The sequence below is a fragment of the Malurus melanocephalus genome, unplaced genomic scaffold (genome assembly GCF_030028575.1).
Source record: "Malurus melanocephalus ecotype Western Australia unplaced genomic scaffold, MMel_1.1 scaffold_3, whole genome shotgun sequence".
In the NCBI taxonomy this organism is placed as follows: domain Eukaryota; kingdom Metazoa; phylum Chordata; class Aves; order Passeriformes; family Maluridae; genus Malurus; species Malurus melanocephalus.
Window position 1 is genome coordinate 1,240,007 of NW_026623235.1, and position 22,278 is coordinate 1,262,284.

General features: G+C 33.4%; 1 protein-coding gene across 3 annotated transcripts in view; it reads right to left on the minus strand.

Annotated features, from left to right (window-relative positions):
- The window catches only part of CSMD3 (CUB and Sushi multiple domains 3), a 575,335-nt gene that overhangs the window by 119,028 nt on the left and 434,029 nt on the right, over positions 1–22,278 (minus strand). For all 3 annotated transcript variants that reach the window (XM_057367689.1, XM_057367683.1, XM_057367675.1), the window contains one exon: positions 15,580–15,696. In XM_057367689.1, the coding sequence (XP_057223672.1) occupies positions 15,580–15,696 (117 nt within the window). The remainder of the gene's footprint in view (positions 1–15,579; positions 15,697–22,278) is intronic.

Here is a 22,278-nt window from a genome sequence, read left to right on the forward strand (position 1 = left end):
AACAAACAACAAAGCAAACAAAAACAAACCAAAACAAAACAAAAAAAACCCCATAAATGAGGAGCAGAATGTCTGCATCTAGAAATATTTTAAAGTTAAGGTCCATCAATTATTTATCTGAAGTAGCTCAGCATTCATTGACTGCATGTCAAGAGTTTTGTGCAACATAATCAGTGAAATTATATTTAATAAACTTAGAGATGATGAAGGTACAAAGGTTTATTATGACCCTTTGCTGTCTCAATCTATGACAAACAGAAAAATTACTTTTACTATAAAGTTTAAAAAGTCAGAGTCTAATTACTATTGCAACTTATATATTCCCCTCCTACTGGAACACAGCCTTTCTCTTTAAATTACTCCTTTCATTTAAGTATTTACCTTCATAACAAATAGCAGGAAAAAGTTTATGAAGTTTTGCTTTGTATTTATGATGAACCAGCAACACAATGTGATGCATTGAACAAGAAATAAAAATGATTCTGACCCACTATTTAAAAATACTGATTTTAAATATGAAAATACTTATTTTATTAATAAGTTAAAAATAACTTAYAGTCATGTAGACACCAAATAAACAGATATTTGCCCTCTCATGCTGAGAAAAATGTCCTGTAAAAGTGCAAGGTTATTTGGGTATATGTTGGGCTTTTTGAAGAGTTGTTAATAATCTGTGAGGATGTTTTTGAAGGAAAAGATTGAAAGAGGACACCCTGGAGAGATGATCTCACAGAATKCATGGATAGGAATATCGGTCTCAGTAAGGAAGCCTAAATTAATTTTGACCAGCTCACAAACCAGAATTAGAGGATCTGATCTTTTACTGTTCAGTAATACTTCAGTTTGACATAACACTGAGTATGTCTGAGTTAGCAGTGCTACTATCACTTCTAAATGAAAATAGTAGCAGAGGTGTCATTTTTATAAAAATGTTTCTCCTCTTACATTTCCAAACATTTGGTTGTCTGCCAGTTCCTGTTAATACATTCAGTCTACTCTGTGTCTGTAACAGTAATCTTCAGTGATATCAGTTAGATTTCTCTGCAATGGTTGCCACTTCTTAGCATATGCTGTAGCAGGAAAATTATTAATTTATTGTGAATACAAAGTAGAGTCCCTGCTAATACTATCCTGTTGTGATTCGTTTCAAAGCAAATAACAGAATAAAACAGTTGTCTAGTATTCCCGACCCTGGATGAAGTAAAAATTAATTCCACCTGCATGAGCCTCTTGGGTGCACTGCAGACTAGATGTCAAAACAAGGCTTGTGAGGGGTTTATGTGTAAACCATTGGAAGGGGTATTCCTACTGACATGAATTAAAGACAGAGAAGTGCTGAGTGACTGAGCTATGAAACTACATGGCGCTGGCATATTAATGTCACAAAAAGATCAATTAGATATAAAAATAAAGGGAATAATTATATAAYTGAAAAGTTGCTAAAGTTGTCTGTAGGCTAAAGGAACCCACACACACATAGACGTAATACACATAAATATATATATCTATATATATTTTCTTTAGTTACTGAACTATAGATTAGCTTTACACAAGCTCCCCAGTGTATAAAAGCATGACTATTCTGACAAGACAAACCTGCAAAATTCCTCAAATATAACAGAATTCCATTTCAATATTATCATATGCATAGCACAAATTTACTGTTATTAGCAMATTAATATGAGTAATCAACATAAAATCCATGGAGGTTTTCCAAAACACACATAGATGATCCAGTTAACTGTCCTTGAATAGGGTGAAATAAATTGAAATTACACTAGTTCTCCTCAATATATGTGACATACACTGTTGTCTAGTCCTTAATCTCTTAGTCTGTGGAAAAAGCCTTTTCTGAATTATCTGCTTTTCATTGAGTTAGTGCTGTTGCTTGGGCAGTCCCAACTGGAGATGTCAAATGGAGTCCTACGTTTCCTGGCATGATATCTGGACGATTAGGGAAGAAAAGGCAGAATAAAGGATTCCTCTGCAAAGAAGGAAGAGRGAAGAAAGGGCAGAAAGAGTCTTGGTTCTTAAAGCTCTCATGGGCCATTCCCCCTCCCCCAGAAATGAAGGTGAAGAAAATAGCTGTTCTATTTCATGATCTCAAAAAACAGAGTACAGAGATCTAAACTGAGCTACAATCCATCCTCTGTGCTGTTCTTCCTTTGTTTTAATTCTATAAAGGAAGTGTTGAATTGGAACATGCTGGTTTGTSTCCTGCATTCCTGCATTCTCAGACTAGGAGAGGAAGAGGGAGATGGGATGTTGTATTTAATGTTTGAGAAAAGAAAATGTTTATCTGAATGTATTAAAAGACAGCAAGAATATGTTTGGGGACAGAAGATGGGGCAGTTATTAACCCTAGAAGTTCAGTACGAGAACATGATCTGAAACTGCTGAGAAAAATAGCTTACATGGGTATTTCCCCACAAATGGGCATAATTCCATATAAAATGTGAGATTTAGGACTTTTCTTGGAGTGGAAGCAGAAGTAAACTCTCCTAATTAACACATTTCCTTCTTTCTTCTAAAATCAGCAGAGTTTATTACACTATATAAACAATCATTCTCTGGTTTCAAAGCCCTGCCTCCCTTTCTTCTCCCTTTCTGTAGCTCACATCCCTCTCTCCTGGCCTGCATYATCATGCATACATGTAAAGCTCTTTTGGGATCTGCAACAACAGAACAGTAGGGGGGAAACAGTTAAAATAGTATTTTTTATTTATTGCTAGTTATAATATGCTATTTTCTATTATATTATTAATTACAGGTAATATATTGAAATAATTTAAAAATTACTAGCATGTGAATCTGCTACCTAATACAGAAACCTGAAGGAAGAATAAAACCACACAGATTTCTTTTCTCTATATTGATTAGTTAAGCTTTTACTCAACTAAAATTCAAACATCTGTTATTATCATTTAAACAGGTAACTTTTATCCCTATGGACAAAAGAACTCCTTCTAACTCCTTTAATGCTCTTCAGATTCCTTATTTTATATCTGAGATGCTGAATTTATCTCATTTTGTGCAACCTACCTAAAAGCTAGGATTTTGTGCCTTATTACTTGACATTTTTGCTGAGTTGGAGGGAAATACCCCACATTTAACAATAAAAAAAGGCCTTTGTTCCTGTGTGTCCTGGTTCCAGCCAGGACAGGGTTACATTTTGCAGTAGCTGGGCAGGGGCATGGCCAGGACAAGAGGTTATTCTTTATCAGCTCATTGTCATTGCTGGGGGTTGGGGAAGGAAGGCTCTGTGAGGAGAAGGGATTCCTTCAGGTCCAGTAAGCCTGGCAGAGGGAGCCATCTGGTATTGTCTGTTATCATCTGGGCTTTTTCATGTGAATTGTTTCTTTTCTGATGCCCTCTGTCATTAATACTGTTTCTGTTACTGATCATATTCTTATCTCATCGCTGTTTACAGTGAATTGGTCTTACCTCAAACCATGATCTTTTGTGCCTCCAGTTCTTCTCTCGTCATCCACAAGAGGGAAGGGGGGTGGGGGAGTGAGTGGCAGTATCGTTTTACTGGGAGCACCAAAATGGACTAAATTTCCCAAACCACGACACTGTTAAAYTTGGCTGACTTAATATTTTTGATTTTTTTTTTTTTTTAGTAACTATGAAAGTCTCAATGTCTTGTATGAAAAATATACCTTTCATATGTTACCCATGTTAGTTCTAAACTAGGAAAGAGGATTGAAGCGATAACACAGCTGAAGTAGAACAGTTTGACAAAAAAAAAAAAAAAAAAAAAAAAAAAAAAAAAAAAAAAAAAAAAAAAAAAAAAAAAAAAACAAACCAAAATAGATGGCCATAGGCAGTAATTATATTTTATTTAATAGACTGAGAGTGAGTTAACAGACCTGGGGCACTGACTAGAGAGAGAATTAGAAATTTAATCTGAATAAAATCTGCATGGAGAAACCTTCTGATAAGTTAGRCATTTTATTGTTTGATATAGAAGTACACCAGTTTCAAAATATCCTACTGAAACACTTAAATGAAGGTGTGCAGACATTTTCCTGTATTAATTCAGTCCTACGTGTTTCTTAAAAACTAAAGAAGGTCTTTGATCWCTAGTAATGTTTTTTAATTAGATATTTTTGTGGTGTATGACACAACACATTTTAAATCTATGATAATTCCTCACAGATCCATCAGTGATTAATGCTACAAACGTAAATAAAAGCAGAACAATGAGAGAATTATGCTTCACATCTAATCTGCACAGGCTGCGTTTACTGAGATTATTTTAGCAAGCCAGTAGTCAAAGCTGTAGACCTAGCTGCTAATTTGAAATCAACTGTTTGGTATAGTTTAAACCTCTTGGTTCAAATGTACTCTGAGGAGAATAGCAAGGGAGACAAAATTATGTGTTCACTTCTCTGAAAGTCTATCAATGAGCAACACAGTAGGAAGGGGGGAAAAAAAAAAGAAGTATAATTAATTGCATTATTTTTCTTCTTCTCAATAAAAGACAATTCTTTACTGTTATGATGTTCAAGTACTCAGGATTCTCTGAAAGGAATAAGACAATCAGGTGGCACGATTCTCGCTAAGGCCCAGTAATTGTAAACTACTGATTTTTTCTTTATTCTCTTGCAAAATAGTGTGTGAACAGGAAAAGAATCCAAGACTGTACAGCTAACAATTACTGACACTTTAAGCTGAAGAAGCTAGTACTCAGATAATAACATTTTGAGACCAGTTGTGCACATTGCATGATCTGTGGTCACTTCATTCGTTCATTTTATTGAGAAAAGTGAGTGGAAAAAGTTAGATGAGGCAGAGAGTAAGTAGGAGGCCACTGTCCTGCTATTACAAAAGTGTTCTGAACCACAGAAATTTGAAGATCTTGTTAATCTTGAGCATGGGCAGCATTTTCCAAGCCTACTTCATTGCTTGATTATACAGTTGCTTACATGCTTTTAGAAAACAAATCTGAATCAAATTTTCATAGTATCTGACTAAGCAAGATTTTCTGAAAAAAAAAAAAGCAGTATACTGGAAAAAGTAAAACATCTGATTTTTGTTTATTGCTAATTTTTCTATTACAGCCTCTGAACTGAAGGAGAGAAGAAACACCTGCAACTTTTAGTTGAATTCTTGTAGATCTGAAGAGTAGCCTGTATACAACAGAAGGAATATCCAAAGATATAACAGATCAAGAAAAAATGTTTTTATTTATRTCTCTTGTGGTGGTAATAACAAAATCATTCATAAAACTATTATCTCTAAAGACACGCATTTTACGAAGTTCAAATTAATTGTATTCTACAAACCCCTTAATTACCRTTCAGGGAAGAACTGACCTCTTAATGTAAGAAAATTATTAAAAAAAAATAGCAAGAGAACATGAAATTGGGAAATGAGGTATTTAAATAAGGTACCCAGATTTGAAGGCTGGTCTTCCCTCGATAAATTTGTGTTTAAGTATCTCTCTAATGTTTATGGAGGGAACACAGGAAGACTAACCTCTTAAGTAAGACACAAAACAGAAGGAATAAACAAATTAACCTGGAGAAACAATAGTAATAATAAGAAGAATACAATAATGAAACAARATTAAGTCAAATAAAATCAACCCCACTTTTAGTACAACATTTAAATCAGGCCTTAGTATTAATCACTGAATAAGGGTTGTAGATTTAATGGCAAACACACTTTCAAAAAACTGTTTCTTCAATCACCTCTCAGCTAATTAAGAGATACAAATTAGAAGTACAACTACTTTCTACATATAATTATCTTTCATCATCTTACTAGAAAATGTTATTGTTTTAATCGGATCATTAATCAGTTTATTCATCTGAAACAAGTTATCACTTCAGTTTACTGAATCATGTGGATGAAATGAATATTTGAGTAATTATTTTTCTTTTCATTAGTACTCAAACCCAAAGGAGAACTCCCAGTTCCCAGAGAAATCCCAGTGGAATACTAAACAAAAAGAAAGAAAGAAAGAAAGAAAGAAAAAAAAAAAAAAAAAAAAAAAAAAAAAAAAAAAAAAAAAAAAAAAAAAAAAAAAAAAAAGGAGAAAACATTGAAATAATCCTTCATAGTCAAAATCATCAAAAAGTTTATAAAAGAAACTTGTGAAAGAAAAAAGTGAAAATATTCCAGCCATTTGAGTGCAGTAAATAGGAGAAATAGGACTTCATCAGTATGATCCCTATAGTAAATATAACCACTTATCAGTTTCCAGTCTGGCAACAGATATGTTGCCAGTCTGCCTCACTCTCTAACTGAAATGTRAAGTCAAAACCTAGGAACTGTTTCAAAACCTAAACGACACCCTTTTATGTTTTTGGAGAAAGTAAACCTTGCATAACAACCAGCTTGTCAGTCTAGGATCCACAGTCCTTTATAGAAAATGGGAATGGGAGAAAGGGGGATGAGAGCAGGAGGAACAGATGGATTGGAGAAATAAAAGTTGGATTTGGTGATTCAATAATGAGAAACCTCACAAAACAGGTTTGTTAGAAACCTATTTCTGATTGTTTATTATAACTTCTAAACAGTGCAAGTGTGTGTTTACCATCACATGTATTTTAAAATGACAGGTCTGTGCAGGCCTCAAGTTTTAAAACAAAAAGCAGAGTATTCCATACAATGTTGCATTTAATATGTACACTGTTAGAGTARAATTCGGGGTGTGATAGTCACAACAAGAGAACCACATCTCTCTGACATCATCCCCAACATATTTACAAAACCTGCAGAGATRTGGTACAGGTGCTTTATCAGACCAGTACTCTTGGGTAGGTCTTAACCCCTGTCAATAATGAAGTTTATGTTTGCCTTTTTCTTCTCCTGCAACACTCATATAATCAGTTAGAGCTGGGAAAGTCTCATTAGCTCAGTATTGGTTTCAGGGAGGCTTTGCCTTACACAAAAAATACATACATACATATATGTATATGAATCTGTATGCATACATATGTACWTATACTTTGACTATTCTTCCCAATCCTTCTTTTGCTATTCATCCCTTGTAATCATCAAATTATATGATCCTTCTCCCATTTCCTGCCTTACTGACACACCTTAGATGCCACCTCTCAGAAGCAATAGGTCTGTTATCCTTCAATTGTTTCCAYGCTGTCATAGCAATTTCCTCTCACCATATAACCATATTTTGACAGTCTTTGTAATGACTTTCCAAAATTCTAAATCCTTATAAAGTGGTGGGATTCTTTTTTTTTTTTATTTAGAGATTTTTTTTTTTTGGCCACAAAATATGTGTGAGTACCTGTCTTCCATATTTTTTTTCCTTCTTAGAGAATTTATTCACATTTTCCTGGAATTTGCTCATGTTATCAGAGTAGATGCAATTCAGCTCTATCTAAAATGCAACTAGAAAATTTCTTTTAAAACTACTATAAATAAGCAATTGGACATAAACAGCAAATGGCTAAGAGCCACCCCCTCCCCTTTTCTTCAGTAAAACAGATTGTTCAGGGATTCTGTTTTTAAGCATGGGGAAAAATCACAGAGTTCTGCAGTCAGGAATATAAATGGAAGAAACACAAAGCAAAATACAGTGAGGATTGCAAAGACCTTTGTATTTGTTTTCTAAACAAATGTAATTAAACATAAATCATGGAAAGAAATCCAGAATCTTTGGAGTTTTTATCTGTGTCCACAGGGATGAACATAAATATTTGAATCAATACCGACAACCTGACTTGAGAGAGCAATGGCTTATGTCCAAAGGAATATAACAAAGAGGAAATGTAAGAAATATTGTAAGAAAGATTACAACTATGTGAACAGGGCCTAATAGTGAACCATTTTACAAACAGAAGATGTTTTGTAAAAGAATTTTTTGCAGTCCCTTGATCCTAGTCTGATCATAATGGTCTTCTTCTCTGAAATATATCAGAATATTTCAGGATGGAAACTTGGCAATGATCACAATGACTTCTCACTGTTTCCATGTCCAGGTCTCACTGTCTCTTTCTCTGACTTCCAAAAAGCAAAACATATATATCCAAGAGTAGGCATTTCTGCAGTTGTTCTGTTAGGATGATTTCTATTTGATTTTTGAAGCTACAAAATAGGAAAATGCAGTGGAGGGGGAGAAACATAGCAAAAAAATCCAAAYCACTAAATGTAAAAAACCCACAAACTCCAAGAGAAAGAAAGGCCTGGTTCCCATGACTGGCCATGCCTGAAGACAGAAAGCAGCTTTTTCACTCTTACAGGGATGGAGAGTAAAAATGACAACTTCATTATTAATACAACTTTATGACAAAAGGACCTAGTAAATGGAGAAGCTATTTTGTTATTTTTGTGCCAATGTACTGCAATCTTGTCCTAAGAAGTAAACCTAACCAAAAACAGACTTGTTCAGAAAGTATGGCACCATTCAGCCTCCTCCTTGGGACAGTAACATGTATTGGAAAACTTGTACGTGACAATTGTAAAGTAGTTTTTCCTCTGATATTTGCAATAACCAGAAATCCAGACTAATTTTAGCTATTTTAATAACAGCATTTTTCTGTGAACAAGGTTTGATAATTAAATATTTGGAGCACCTGGAGTCACACTGCTCAGAAGATTAAAAAAAAAAAAAAAAAAAAAAAAAAAAAAAAAAAAAAAAAAAAAAAAGAGAAAAAATATTTAGAAATCTATCATCAATCACATTACAGTAAGTCATTTTACTTATTGGAGAACTAGGAATTTCTTTGAAAACCACAGATGTGGTCTTATCATTCAACTTTGAGTTTAGGCAATTCAAAAGACTGCTATACTGGTGCCATATGTTTATAGTCTAACTCAATAGCTTAACTTATTTAGTAGTCTGTATTAAATTGTTCATTATTATATTCAATCACATCATTAATACTGGAGCCAAAACTAATCATTTTTATTGAAAAAYGTTAAAAACAGCACTGAAGTGCTGTTTCAAGTGACTTGAAACTATATGAAGCAACTAAATTCTATAAATTCCATTTCAAAAATACATTGAAGAGTTTGAGGTTCTTTAAATGTCACCCTATGGTGACTTTTTTATTGGCATCTGCTCACTTGGCAAGCACGTTTAGCASTGAACCAGTGAATGAAATACTCCCCAGCTGTGAGTTTGGGTACATAAAATCTGCTAGTCCTTCCTCTCAGAATCTAGGAAATTCATAGTTAAGTGGAATGTGACGGGAAATGACCTTCTGGTATTTCTATAATTTATATCGTTAGCTTTTGAAKGACACAAACTTGTCATTGAATTAGAAAAGCAAACCAGAAGTTAATAGACATACAACTAATGCTCACCTCTATTCTTTAAAAAAAAAAAAATCTTAGACTGAAAGCTCCAGCTATTCTGTGGAAAGCCTGTAATACAGTAATCCATGTCTATTTGAAGTTATGATAAAAAACACATTCACCATCTACCAGGTATGTTTGATATACAATATTTTTCTACTGGCCTATTCATATTTATAAAAGTAGTTAGTATTATTGCTCTGTGTTTGAAATACAATGAAAAAAAAATTGGCACCACCTTGCAAAAAGTAGAAAAATATTCTTCAAAGGAATAAATTCTTATATTAATGAATAAACAACTTCAAATATTCTATTCTTGCACTGTAACTATTCTCATACAAAATTCTGAAAAKATTTATATTTTAAGTAACACTTCTAGGTAGGTATATTGTATATTCTGAAGAAGACAATACTTAATACTCACTAAAATCCCTCCCAAAACCACAACAAAATTATTTCCTGCRTATAACCAATCCTGCCTTTGATTTCCCTTTTTCAGATGGGAACAGAAATCCATTAGGTATTCATTCTGAAGGCAGTCCATAGGCCATGGCTTCCTGTTCCTGCAGCATAACTAACATCATGCAGTCCATCACCCGAAATCCTTCTTAAGTATCTGTGCAACAGCACTTGAAGAAGTAGTGATAATATTGTCAAATATACGCTTAGTAATAAGACAATTCTGTTTGCCTCCAATGTTAGGTTTAAAATATTTGAGGGTGAGGAATCCCTAAGAAGAAACTTGAATCATCCGATCTCAAGCCTCTAAATGGTTKTTCACTGAAACCTACCTGAAACTACCAGCTTTGCCACATACAAATAAGATAAAATCATGAAGTTATGTGTGTGCAATGTGACTGCAGGATGAATGTAGATCACATATGCAGTAATGTTCTCTAATTCATTTAACTCATGGTAACTGCAGGAACAAACATGATAGAATAAGGCTGTGTTGTTTCTCGCACATTACAAAGAAATTATCTTCTTCCAAAAATTGCAGATAGATGTTTTAGATGGGATGAATCATACYATGGAAATATGTATCTCTCTTTGTTGATTAGAGCAAGGATCTGAATGGCTTAGATTAGACACCTATTTAATTAGGTGAATAACTAAAACAAGATGAAATGTATTCCAGCATAGGTTTTGATTACGTGTTTATGCTCCTATTTGCCTTGCATGCAAGCCTAAAATTTACATGCACATAAATCCTCAGTGTTTAAGAGCAGCACTTCAAGACAAGGTACATTCACAGATGTAGATCATCCTCACTTGGATTATACACAAATCCTGTCACTGTATCTGACTCCAAAAGTCCACAACTTACATTTGTGGATGAACATTTTGTTTATTAAGATTTTCATGTCCATTTAATATGTGGAACATAGACTTCTAAGCTTTTTGTTTCTGGTTCAACACCTGTACATTTTTTTGTTGCTAAATTGCACAGAATACAATGAGTCAGATTCTACCCATTTTTATTGAATTCACTATAAAGCTATACAATCTTCTTACTTTAAGGATGAAATGAACCATGCCTTTGTCTGGCTAATTTTATGCATTGTGAGTTTCAGAAAAATTGTTCATTTCTCATATATAATCAAAATAATAGTGGAAAATAAATTCATACTCAGTCATTCAATGCACATTGAAYGAACACTGAGACCATTCAATTTCTATTGTAGTAGGAGGGTGCATTAATTYATTTCAAGCACAATGCACACAACCTACGTTTTTCTGGCTCTGACTGAAAGCAACCTGATGCCATTCTTAACCCTCTTCAGTGCTCTTCATTAACTCTCAAAATTAAATTTWAAAAAGTGTCAAATGAAAAGACAGATATCTACCATGTTAAGTCCACTCAGAATTTTCAAATCAAAACAATATTCTGGCAATGAGCTAAATTAACAAAAAGCAGCATTTACCTCAATGTTACGAATGCTTCCATAYTGATAATACATCATTACAAAAATTACTTCCGCAATTGTAATTAAATATTGCATATAAATATTACCTTTATTAAGATTATTATCTCTGGGAYGAAAACTACTTCCTTCCTACTGATGCTTAGTTAGCTGACTGGAGAAAACTGAAAAAAGGACTGCCATAAACATTTTAATGCTGAGCTCTTGAATTTCAATTTGAAAAATTTACTAAGAATCATTCTAATGTTTTCAGATACTGGCACAAAATCCTTTGAAAATACTGCAGTAACAGAGTGGTGTTAAGAGAAATGACAACATGGTAACAGAGTTAAAAGAATGCCAAAAACAAAGGATGAGGTGTGAATTTTCTATCATCTATTGATATTACTTATATAGCAGGTACTGCTTCCTATTGCTAACAATAAATATTTGTATGTACATCCTCAGTATTTCATGATGTTCACTGTATACTTTACAAAATGGAGAAAATAAAACAGAAAACTGAATTAGCGTACTCCTAACTAGTTTTCATGCTCAACTAATTCGGTTTTCATTAAATTTCTGGATTAGGTGATATATGTTTTAAAAATACTTTTAATTTTTATATTAAGTGACCTGTGATAGAGTCAGGTTTTATGTTCTTATACAAAAGTTTTGTGAACAAATACAGAAAATATAGAAGATTTTTTCTTAAAAATAGTTTTATGGTTACAAAAAAAAAAAAAAAAAAAAAAAAAAAAAAAAAAAAAAAAAAAAACCAAAAAAAAAAAACCAAACCAAAAAGTGGAAAAATAAATGGCCACTTCTCTTGGAAGTCATTTTGATTTGAAGTCATTCTCTTTTTGGGAAGGCATGGTGCGCTGACTTACTTTTTATAAAATACAGGGTGCAAGCTGGATCACTGTCTCTTCTGAAATTTGTGTCTTGAACCTTCATACAGTTGGACACTCAAGTATTTGGAGCAGTCTTAGTGGTTTTGCTCCATCTTGTTGACAAGAAATTATTGTTTGAACAGTGCAGTCTCACTGACTTTGAAGTGGTTGCTTGCATAAAAAGAGGGTAGGAGCAAAATCAGATTCCTGCCTACGGCRGCATTTTGATATTTTAGATCATACTCTTTCATTTCTATCTCCCCTTGAGCAAAGTATTGCTTAATTCAATAATTGTTTATGTTTAAAAATATTGACTCTAGCTATTCAGCCAGACATTTTCATCCATTTTAACTTAAAATGGAGAGTTAAATCCTCCACATTTTAAAAAGGTCAGTCCATATGTGTCTGCCACATTTCTTAAATTATATTAAGATATACATGCTAGTGATAATTGATTCAACTTATTAAAGCAAAAGTTTTACTGTAATACAGTTAAGTATTATCAAAAATATCATTTGGTTCTCATTTGCTCTTGAGGTCAGGTTGTCATTTGGCACATTCTGCTACTTGYGATCTGTCCTTACCTATCTTTTTCTTTCCAAATGTAAACTGAATTTGAAATCAAAGCAAACAGTACTGAAATAACTTTACTGTGACATGACTGTTAGGCTGTCTAACAATTCTAGATACAGTGAGCTCTCTAACAGAAAACACATGTTGACACCATTGTTTGCTCAATATGTATCTTCACTGGCACAATAAAATGTGTAGTATTGGCAAAAAATTATTCTTACAAGGATATTTTTGTTACTATTGTTATTATTATTATCAGTAGTAGTAGTAGTAACAATAATAATGACAACAGTAAGAACAATAATAATACAAAAGTTCAGCAGTTTGGTTCTATTTCTTTCTTCTCAATATTGCTTATATAACTCAGGTCTACCTCCTAGAAATTCTAGATAAGACCTGAGCAAAAGCTGAAAATGGCATAAGTGTGTATGACAGAAATGTGTCTGTGAATATAAGCCATTTATTCAGGATAAGTGAGAGAATAGTAGAATTTAATTTTCCTGTTTACAGTAAGCAAACTGAATCTACTTTCCTTGCCAAAATTCTAAGAAAGCTTGTCCCAAAAGGTTATTCTTATCAATAAAATTCTTACAGTTTTTTTTAATACTATATTTTCCTGTAGATACAAAGCAAATGTCTCCATGGAAACTAGACATTTGCCCAATTATTTTTTTTAGCTTCTTGACAGGAAAAGATAGCTCYGATTTAAATTTTGTAATTTTTGATAGCAGCTGAGAATATATACTTATTTTCTGATAGCACAGCTCAAAGCCACACTTACATACCTTACTGTGTCTCGTCAATGTATCTTTTTGCTCAGACAAAAAGGAAAGTCATTTGCTGCAGCCAGCTGATATGAAATTTATTTTACTGTTAAAAATACGAATTTAAAAAGAAGTGTAGATGACACCATTGTATATTACACAGTGCACAAATTAGATCATGTCTGTCAGGGATAAAAAATACTAGCTCAAACATTGCATTTTAAATGTAACCAAAGCTGTATTTCAGGGTTGAACAATTAACAATCATTACACCACTTTAATGCATCAGTGGGAGAGTGTCAAAGAAGCTGAGTCTCCCATGTTTACAAAAGATTTTGCCTGTGGCACACTGTGTGTTTTGTGAATCATTTATCTTGTAGCTTAAACCTGTCATGGTATGAAATATTGCCACTGAGATTCTGCATGACAGAATAATGAAACACTGGGAAAAAGTCCACATTGAAATGACTTTTCCACAGAATTTTTGACTTGAGAACCTGAGAAGCTGCAGATGAAATAGGTTTCCTTTTCAGTCCATCAAAAACTAATCSAGGCCAATGAGTTCCCTTCTACACACTGAATATGCTATTACATTGTTTGTGGCTTTTTTCTTTGGTGGCCAGGTTTTTACTTTTTTTCTAACTGTTATTTGTTATGAGATTTCATATACTGTATTGGATGCCAAAACAGTTCTTGAAGAGTATCCATTCAACAAATATTTGATTGCTGTGTTTCACATCGAAAGTTGGAGCCATAGAGAAGATTACAAATTTGCTGCTGTTTTCTTTATGAAAATTACTTAAAATTATCTTATGTCAGCAGCTTTCCTGAGTACCTCTTCATTCTCAAAAAGGTTATTTTGATTCTTTGTTGTTGTAAATAATCTCTGTCAATTTTTTTTATTGYAGAAATTTTAAATCTTTATATGTCGATATCTGTTTCATAAACTAAAAGTATCAGATGTGATGAAAATGGGAGGATATAAACCTCACAGTTTATCTAAAAATAATTAGCTATCAAAAGCACATGCTTCTAACAGCCAGAAATAAATCAAGAATGGTATAAATGTGTTTAATTATTTTCTTAATATTTGAAGAATAAGGAGAGATTGGCATGACTTAGGAGACAATATTTTTTAAAAATCTATTTATTTTGTAGTAGTCTGTGCACCCCTACTCTACACACAAGAACAAACTAACTGTATATTAAGGCAGTTCAGATATCATGAGTATGTCAAATGGACACAGCAGCTGAAGCACTGCCTTTAATTTGGCTAAAATGTTTGCAGAATCAAGATGAAGGAAGGTTAATAAATACCCATCCCCACCCCTAGGCACCTGTTATTTGACAAACTGAAATGTGAGCTATGGGTCAGAATGAAGTCCTGCTCATACAAGCATAAATCCCGAGCACGGATATTTAAAGCATAAACAGTACTCAGTATGTGGCAGACTGTTTACCAAGTCAAAKTGAAGAACAAACTATCAGCTGTTGTCATAGACATTATTTAATATTAAAGTAAGATGAAATAATTCACAAATCCAGGGAGATAAAACAGCGCTTTAAAAGCCCTGTCTTTGTGTGGGACAGAAGATGTCATTAAAATATTTGTCTAGTCAACAGAAAAAATGTTAGCATGGGAGTGAAGTTTTAAAGGAAATTCAGGGAATCTACAAAAACCAAACAGACATATGCTGGTCCAATTTCATTTGTTAATAAAGACTATGCTATTGCCTCATGATGGAGAGAAGCCAAGTCTTACAAGWGCATCAGTACCAAACATTGAGGATAAGCATTGATTCCCCTCCTTACATGGACTTAATGGAGTTATACTTCACTTTGTAGACCGTAGGCACATGACCTTGGGTGAAAAGAAAGCTGAAGTAGTACCACTAATATATTTGGCCAGCATCAAGCTGATCAAGTTCTGTTACAGCTGGTTCTCATGGTGAGACAAAAATACTGAACACTAATTTAAAAAAAATATTGGCAACTATAAGTGTTTTGAGAAAATAATGCACTATATAATGGTAAAAGTGTTAATAGAAGTATCAGCTTAAAACAGCTTTTTCACATTAATATTTTTTATGTAAAAGCAACCACACAAATCATCCAGAATTGTAGAAAGTATCCAAACAACACAAAGGTATCAATGAGACCAGATCTACTTACCAAATTCCTTGGGAACAGTGATAGAGTAAACACAGTTGTGACCAACGCTGTAATTCTTGGGGTAGTTTGGTGATAATACAGTCCCTTCAGAACCTGTTGATCGGCTTCCACAGGGTGCTGGAAAATGAAGATAATCAGTTTTAAAAAATGTAATACCATAAAAAAAATCAGTTTAAATTGATTTGTTGTATGTTGGTATATGCTATTACAGGAAATTGTATTACATTCTACACTGGATTAAATTTGTGCACCCTGTGACATACTGAGTATGTGCAATTTTCTCATATATCAAAAGAGAATTGATGGCACTCTGCAGTTTTCCAGATCAATTATTTCTTTCTTTACAATTTATAAACCATCTTAATAAAAATAATAATGCGGTTTATATGCAGCAGGCTATTATTTACAGCATAAAAAACTATTATTCATTCATATGATGCTTTATACTATGATAAGAGCATACATTAAACAGCCCTTCTGCACACTTGTAAATACTTACTCATGCCAATACACTCATAATGCAAAATAATATCTGCATCTACTGAAATAAGAAAGTCATGATTTCTGGACTGAGCATGATATACCACTTATATCTGAGTTGTTTATAACTTTTATATATAAAATTATGAGCACACACTTTTCTTTATCACAGAAACATGTTTATGCTACCACAGCTGTAATAGTTGATAAAATGGCAGATTGACACAAATGCTTTTACCACAATAATAAGGTTTCTAAGGTTTACAACAAAACAGTATTTGGCATTATTCAAAACTGTCAAGCAAGAAACAGTGTTATTTCTTCTCTTTGTTGTTCATCAGATGTACAGGTGTATATATATGAAACATCATTCAATGTTAGTGTTTTCCTATGTCTGTTACATGCTTCTCACACACTGTTAGTAATTTAGGGGTTTAATTTATATTTAACCCTCATTTATTGTCAAGACCATGGCGTCTCTTTAGAATATTTTTCCTGTTCTGGACTATAAAACATTTTTAATGAGTTTAATGCTAACTTACCTAGTTAACAAATTTATTTCCTTTTGAGACAGGAATTTATAAATTAAGTAGTACTCAATGTTTTATTTGCAAAACACTTCTGGGAATTTTTGTGGCATTCTCTCAAAACATCAACATGTCATGAATTACATTAAACAAGAAAAAGATGGTTTTCTTACTATTTTCTGGAATACTTTATCGCACTACTTGTCATGCTAAATACAATATATTTATTAGTGTAGCTAAAACCCACATATTTTAAGACTACTTTTTAGTTAATTCACACAAAATGTTTGGAGATTATACCATGAAAAGAACACATCTTTAAAATATAGCAAGTTAGGGCCCCAYCACTCTGAGAAGATTCCTGCAGTTTGCATTAATATGGAGTCCTTTCAGTAAAGTGTAACTTCAGAGTTCAACAGATGGTACACCTGAAACAGGAGCAGATGGCACCTACTGCTCCATTTTGCTGACACAGTTTGGAAATGATTTAATGGGCTGGTGGGAAAGCCATGGTATTTGCAATATGTCAGCAGAAGGGTCTCAACTTCTGCTTTTGCACATGTGTAAGCACGTGGCAGATGTGGCACATACATCAGGGCTAAGAAATCCATSGGGACCCAGAGCAGGATGGGATCCTGGTGATTCTCAGCACAGCGGACGGGCCCCGAGAAATGGAGTTTGCACTGACCACCCCAGGGCCATGGAATATTGCTGTCYGTGCCTGAAAGAACCATCTCTGTGTCTTCCCTCAATCCACCACCAYGTGAAATACTAAAAATTCATGATTTCTTGTAAAAATATATTTAGGTAATAGAACTATTGGGACTTTTTCCAAGAAGTAGTAAGTGTCTTGGCTGAGCTTCCTTTCCAAGACTTATTTGGCTTGAGTTATTGGAAAAAACACAAAGTAAAAAGTCTTCACTATTTGAATRCAGCAAATATTTGTGATAAAAACAGATCTGCTTACCAGCTTGCAAGTACTCAAGATTTTCTATTCCAGATTTTGGATGAAAGAAGAGAATATGGAAGAATATAAGCAACAAAAGCATTAAAATAAGAGAAATAAACACCAAAACTTATCCCTAACTCCATTTCCCTCTTTACTGTTTGTGAGCAACAAAGACCAATACCACTGTCCCACTCTAGCATTCYTATGATTATTATACCTTCCTAATCAACATATATAAAAATTGTGCAAATTTAGGGTAAAACTACAATTCAATTAATGGCAATGCCATTGACACAAAAAGAAAGAGAATTTCACCCTTAATGAAACCTGAAGTCTTAGCACACGAAAGCAACACTTAAAAGTAGGAGCTAACCTATATATAGTGGACCTTTACTTATATAGAAAAATAAAGATAAAGATTTTTWAATACCCTGATTCTTTTTTATTCTTACAGGTTATGCAACTAGTAAAGGCATTATCCTAATTGTAAAAAAGGGTGCTTACACTAGTATACTTAAATGAGAGCAAAATATATTTACCTATATATAACTAGGCCAAATATATCATGATACTTGAAAGGTAGTGTTATGACAACTGGTACAAAAAAAAAAAATCACAAAATAATTTCATTCACAAATGCATATGAATCCCTAAAAGTGAATAAACTCAATATTTTCTGCAAATCGGGGGGGAAAAAACAAAACAAACCAAAAAACAAAACAAACAAAAAAAAAAAACCTAGTACCTTCAAAAATCTGAGCGAACTCATTAATACTGAAGTGTGGTTAAAATAACTTCCAAATCTCTAAAAGGTGAATATAACACAATTTTCTTCTACAGCTGCCAATAAAATGTTTACATGACACATTCTCTGAAAAATCTAAACATTTTTCCCACACATTGAATTCCATGAAAGCAACATACACCAGCACTGGATTTATAGTGAGCATGTATGTGTTCACCTCAGAGGAGAAGAAACACAGTACAAYTTTGAAGCAGGATTTGCATCCGGGATCTTTCAGCAAAGTCTTTCAATAAGAGTTGTCTGCAGCCTTTGCTACAATGTGCTCAGTATAGATTGGAGTTAAAAATGAACTATTTGTCACCCTGACCTATGCAACACTTAATTTGCAGCAAGAAAAAAATCCCTTTTTCTTTCCTTGAATTTCTTTCCTTGGTCTTTTCCTTCTGAACTTTTTCACTTTACCCCTTCTGAGTTTATCTTTTCCCTTACTGTGTCCCTTGTTTTTCAATTGCTTCTGTACTGACTCTATCTTCACAAGAATTCACATTCCYAGGTCTCACAAACAACTAATAAAAAGGGAAGTTGGTTCAAGATGTAAGCACCCAGTTGACTTTTGCAGGCTGAGAAAACATTTAATTTCATAAATCATTAGGTAATAAACCATCTAGCTCTTATAACAACCAGACAGTCCTCCAAGACATTTCTGAATATATCACAGAGGAGGAAGAGATTTGCTTGACACTTTAGTAAACTCATAGAGTTCACTGACTATGTTTCCTTCTTTGCATTTTGGGAAATGTTTAATTTAAAATGCCAAACCTTACAAGAAGCTGACCATCACTAAACATTAATGTTCAGAAATGAAAGACAGGTATGAAACCATAGCTACAGTGAATTGAAAACATTAACTTGATGCAAACATATATCTTTGCCTCCAGAAAAACTCCAGCATCAAATTGTTTGGATGGATGGATGGATGGATGGATGGATGGATGGATGNTGGATGGATGGATGGATGGATGGATGGATGGATGGATGGATGGATGGATGGATGGATGGATGGATGGATGGATGGAAAAATTCTACTACCATGCTGGCCATTGATGTTTCACTTATGCTTAATTCAACTTAAGTAGATCTCATCACTTTTGTTTCACTTTTCTCGTGCAATAATTTATTTAGTTTCCTTAAGAATAAAAAGTCAAAGACTTATAAGTTGTACAAATCAACTTGCCTAATTATTATGTTCTGCATTGGAAAATCTACCTAAAGTAAACATTTAGCAAACCCATCACACCCACAGAAATAAATTGTTAAAACAAGAAAAAAATGCAATAAATGCTGAGAACCATTCCCCTGGGAACATCCTGCAGAGTAAAATTAACCAACAAACCAATCAACCAGAAAAAAAACAACCAAAAAAAAAAAAAAAAAAAAAAAAAAAAAAAAAAAAAAAAAAAAAAAAAAAAAAAAAAAAAAAAAAAAAAAAAAAAAAAAACAAACAAAAAAACTTCAGGAGGCAACTGATATTTTCTAACGTAATCCTCCAATAGTATTTAATTATTTTCTGAAAATGTTTACTTAGACTCTGAAATACTGTATCCCCTTATGTATTTATTTATGCTCAAGCTTATTCTAGTTTATTCASAAAAATGTGGTGCAGCATGCTGCCCTTGTCCTGCTTTTCAGGGTCAGCAATAGAGCAACAGCAGCTAAGTAAGTGACTCGACTATGGTAAGAACATGATAAGGATCAATGTGTTCATGCATTGCTCACTATTTCCTTGAAACATTTTTAGCATTAATGGCAAAAATTTCTGTGTGTGCAGAGCTTCATTGCTATCTTGYCTCATAAAATAGCATCCCCTGTAGCCTTTGAAAAAGCCCTGACACAAAAACAATGAAGTATCAACCATCTTGTATGTAAACTGGCAAGTATTTTATCTGGAGATTACCCACCTTGATTATTAGTACACAAGTACCTTTGTCAAAGAACTACATTCTACCTCATTATGGCAATGCTTTAGTAAACAGAAAATACAATATAAAATGCTTTACTATCAGAGTGACACCTTTTCTCAAATTTCAGCACTTAGTAGTTGTAAAAGAAATGTAGCTGAAAACCACAAAGGGAAAATCACCCAGCAGAAAGATGCTAGAAAAGAAAGTTTTCTGTGTCTCCAGCAAAACAATACAGGCTTTAAAGCCCCCATCATGTGCTTATTGCTCATGTTTTTCATCAAGCCTTTCAGTTTTACCAAAAGAAAGAATGCACAGGTGAAGGTTAAGTAAAAAAAAAAAAAAAAATGAAGAATAGATGACATGAGAATCAATCTCAAATCTCCTAATCTTTTAAAGAAATTAATATTTTTTGCTAACAATCTTTTTAAATGCAGCTTTAAGTTTTTAATTCCTGCTGATGCTTTCAGATCACCTTTCTAGCTCCTACAGCTAAGATCTAATATAATTTAATTGTATTTGCAGATTTAAGTACCATATTGAACCATCCATTTTTAACAAGAAATCCTCAATGGAAACAATGGGGAATGCTGCTTAAAAATGAATGGCACAATATAGTTTTATGTCATGCAGATAAATTTGATTACACAGCTACAAATGCAATAAAAAATAAGAGTGACTGTGCATACAGTCTGAAAAAGGAGGAAAAACATGCCTTGAAGAACTAGTAATGGGATACTAACATTTTATCTAATGGGTCACCATTTCAAAATCCAGATTAGGATACATAGTATTCAATTTGTCTAAAGGAATAGGTTAAAAAAAATAATTAGTCAGTGACATAATGCATATTAATATAATTTAATATATTACTGTGGTTTAATCCCAGCTGGCAATTAAACACCACACAGTCCTGTTTGCTCATCTTCCCCTGTGGATGAGGGAGACAACTGAAAGAGTGAAAGTGGAAATCATAAGGAAAAAAAAAGAAAAAAAAAAGAAAATAACAAAGAGAGAAATATAACCCAAGAAAGACAAATAATGCAAATGAAAACACTTGCTCATCCTCAAGCAACCTATACCGTGCCAGTTACTGGTCAGCGGCCCAAGGTCAACTTTCCCCCTGAATTATTGCTGAACATAATGCCATAAGGGATGGAATGTCCCTTTGGTCACTCGGGATCAGCTGTCCCAGYTGTCACCTCCCAGCTTCTCGTGCCACCCCAGCTAGTTCACTGGTGGGATGGTGAGGAGCAGGAAAAGCCTTTCCACAGACTCTGTGGAAACTGCTCAGCAGTAATGAAAACCCCCTGGTTTTATCAAAAAAACAACAAAAATCCAAAACCGGCCCTACTACCTTATGTGAAGAAAATTAACTCTACCAGCCCAAACTCCACATATACTATGTATTAAGATGCTCTTTTTCCTAGTCTCATGCAATAAAATATCAATCTTTTTATCCTTTGTAGCCCAATGATGGGACTTTCAGCTGCAATGATTTCTTGTGATGTTTACACGTAAAAAGAAAACAAATATAATGACTGATGTATGACCTCATAGATATATAATAATTTAAAAAGTCATGCAAAGGGCATTGTAACATGTAAAAATGGTACACATTTATTATAAAGCCCCAAATTAAGATATATTACATTTATTGTGGATATTAGTCTACAAATGTGAAGGTGAAGAGGCACCAAAAGCTGCTTTGACAGTACAATGAATATGTAAAAGACAATCTGATATACAAAAGTGTGTTTTAGCTGCTACTTGGAAAAGCAGAAATACATTAGAAATAAAAAGACACTAAAAAATACAGAGAGAGATACAGTGCAACATCATCAGGCTGGAAAGCAGCATGAAAGAAAAGAAAAAAAAATATAGAACATTTCCATACAGTAATCTCTTCAGTCTTTGCAACACAGTTTAACTGTTCAATGAAAATTCATGTAAAAATGAGAGAGAAACTCAAGCTAATAAATGTAAAAGTATTTGAGTGTGGTTAGTTAAAACAGAGGCTAGCAGAATCTGGCAAAATCC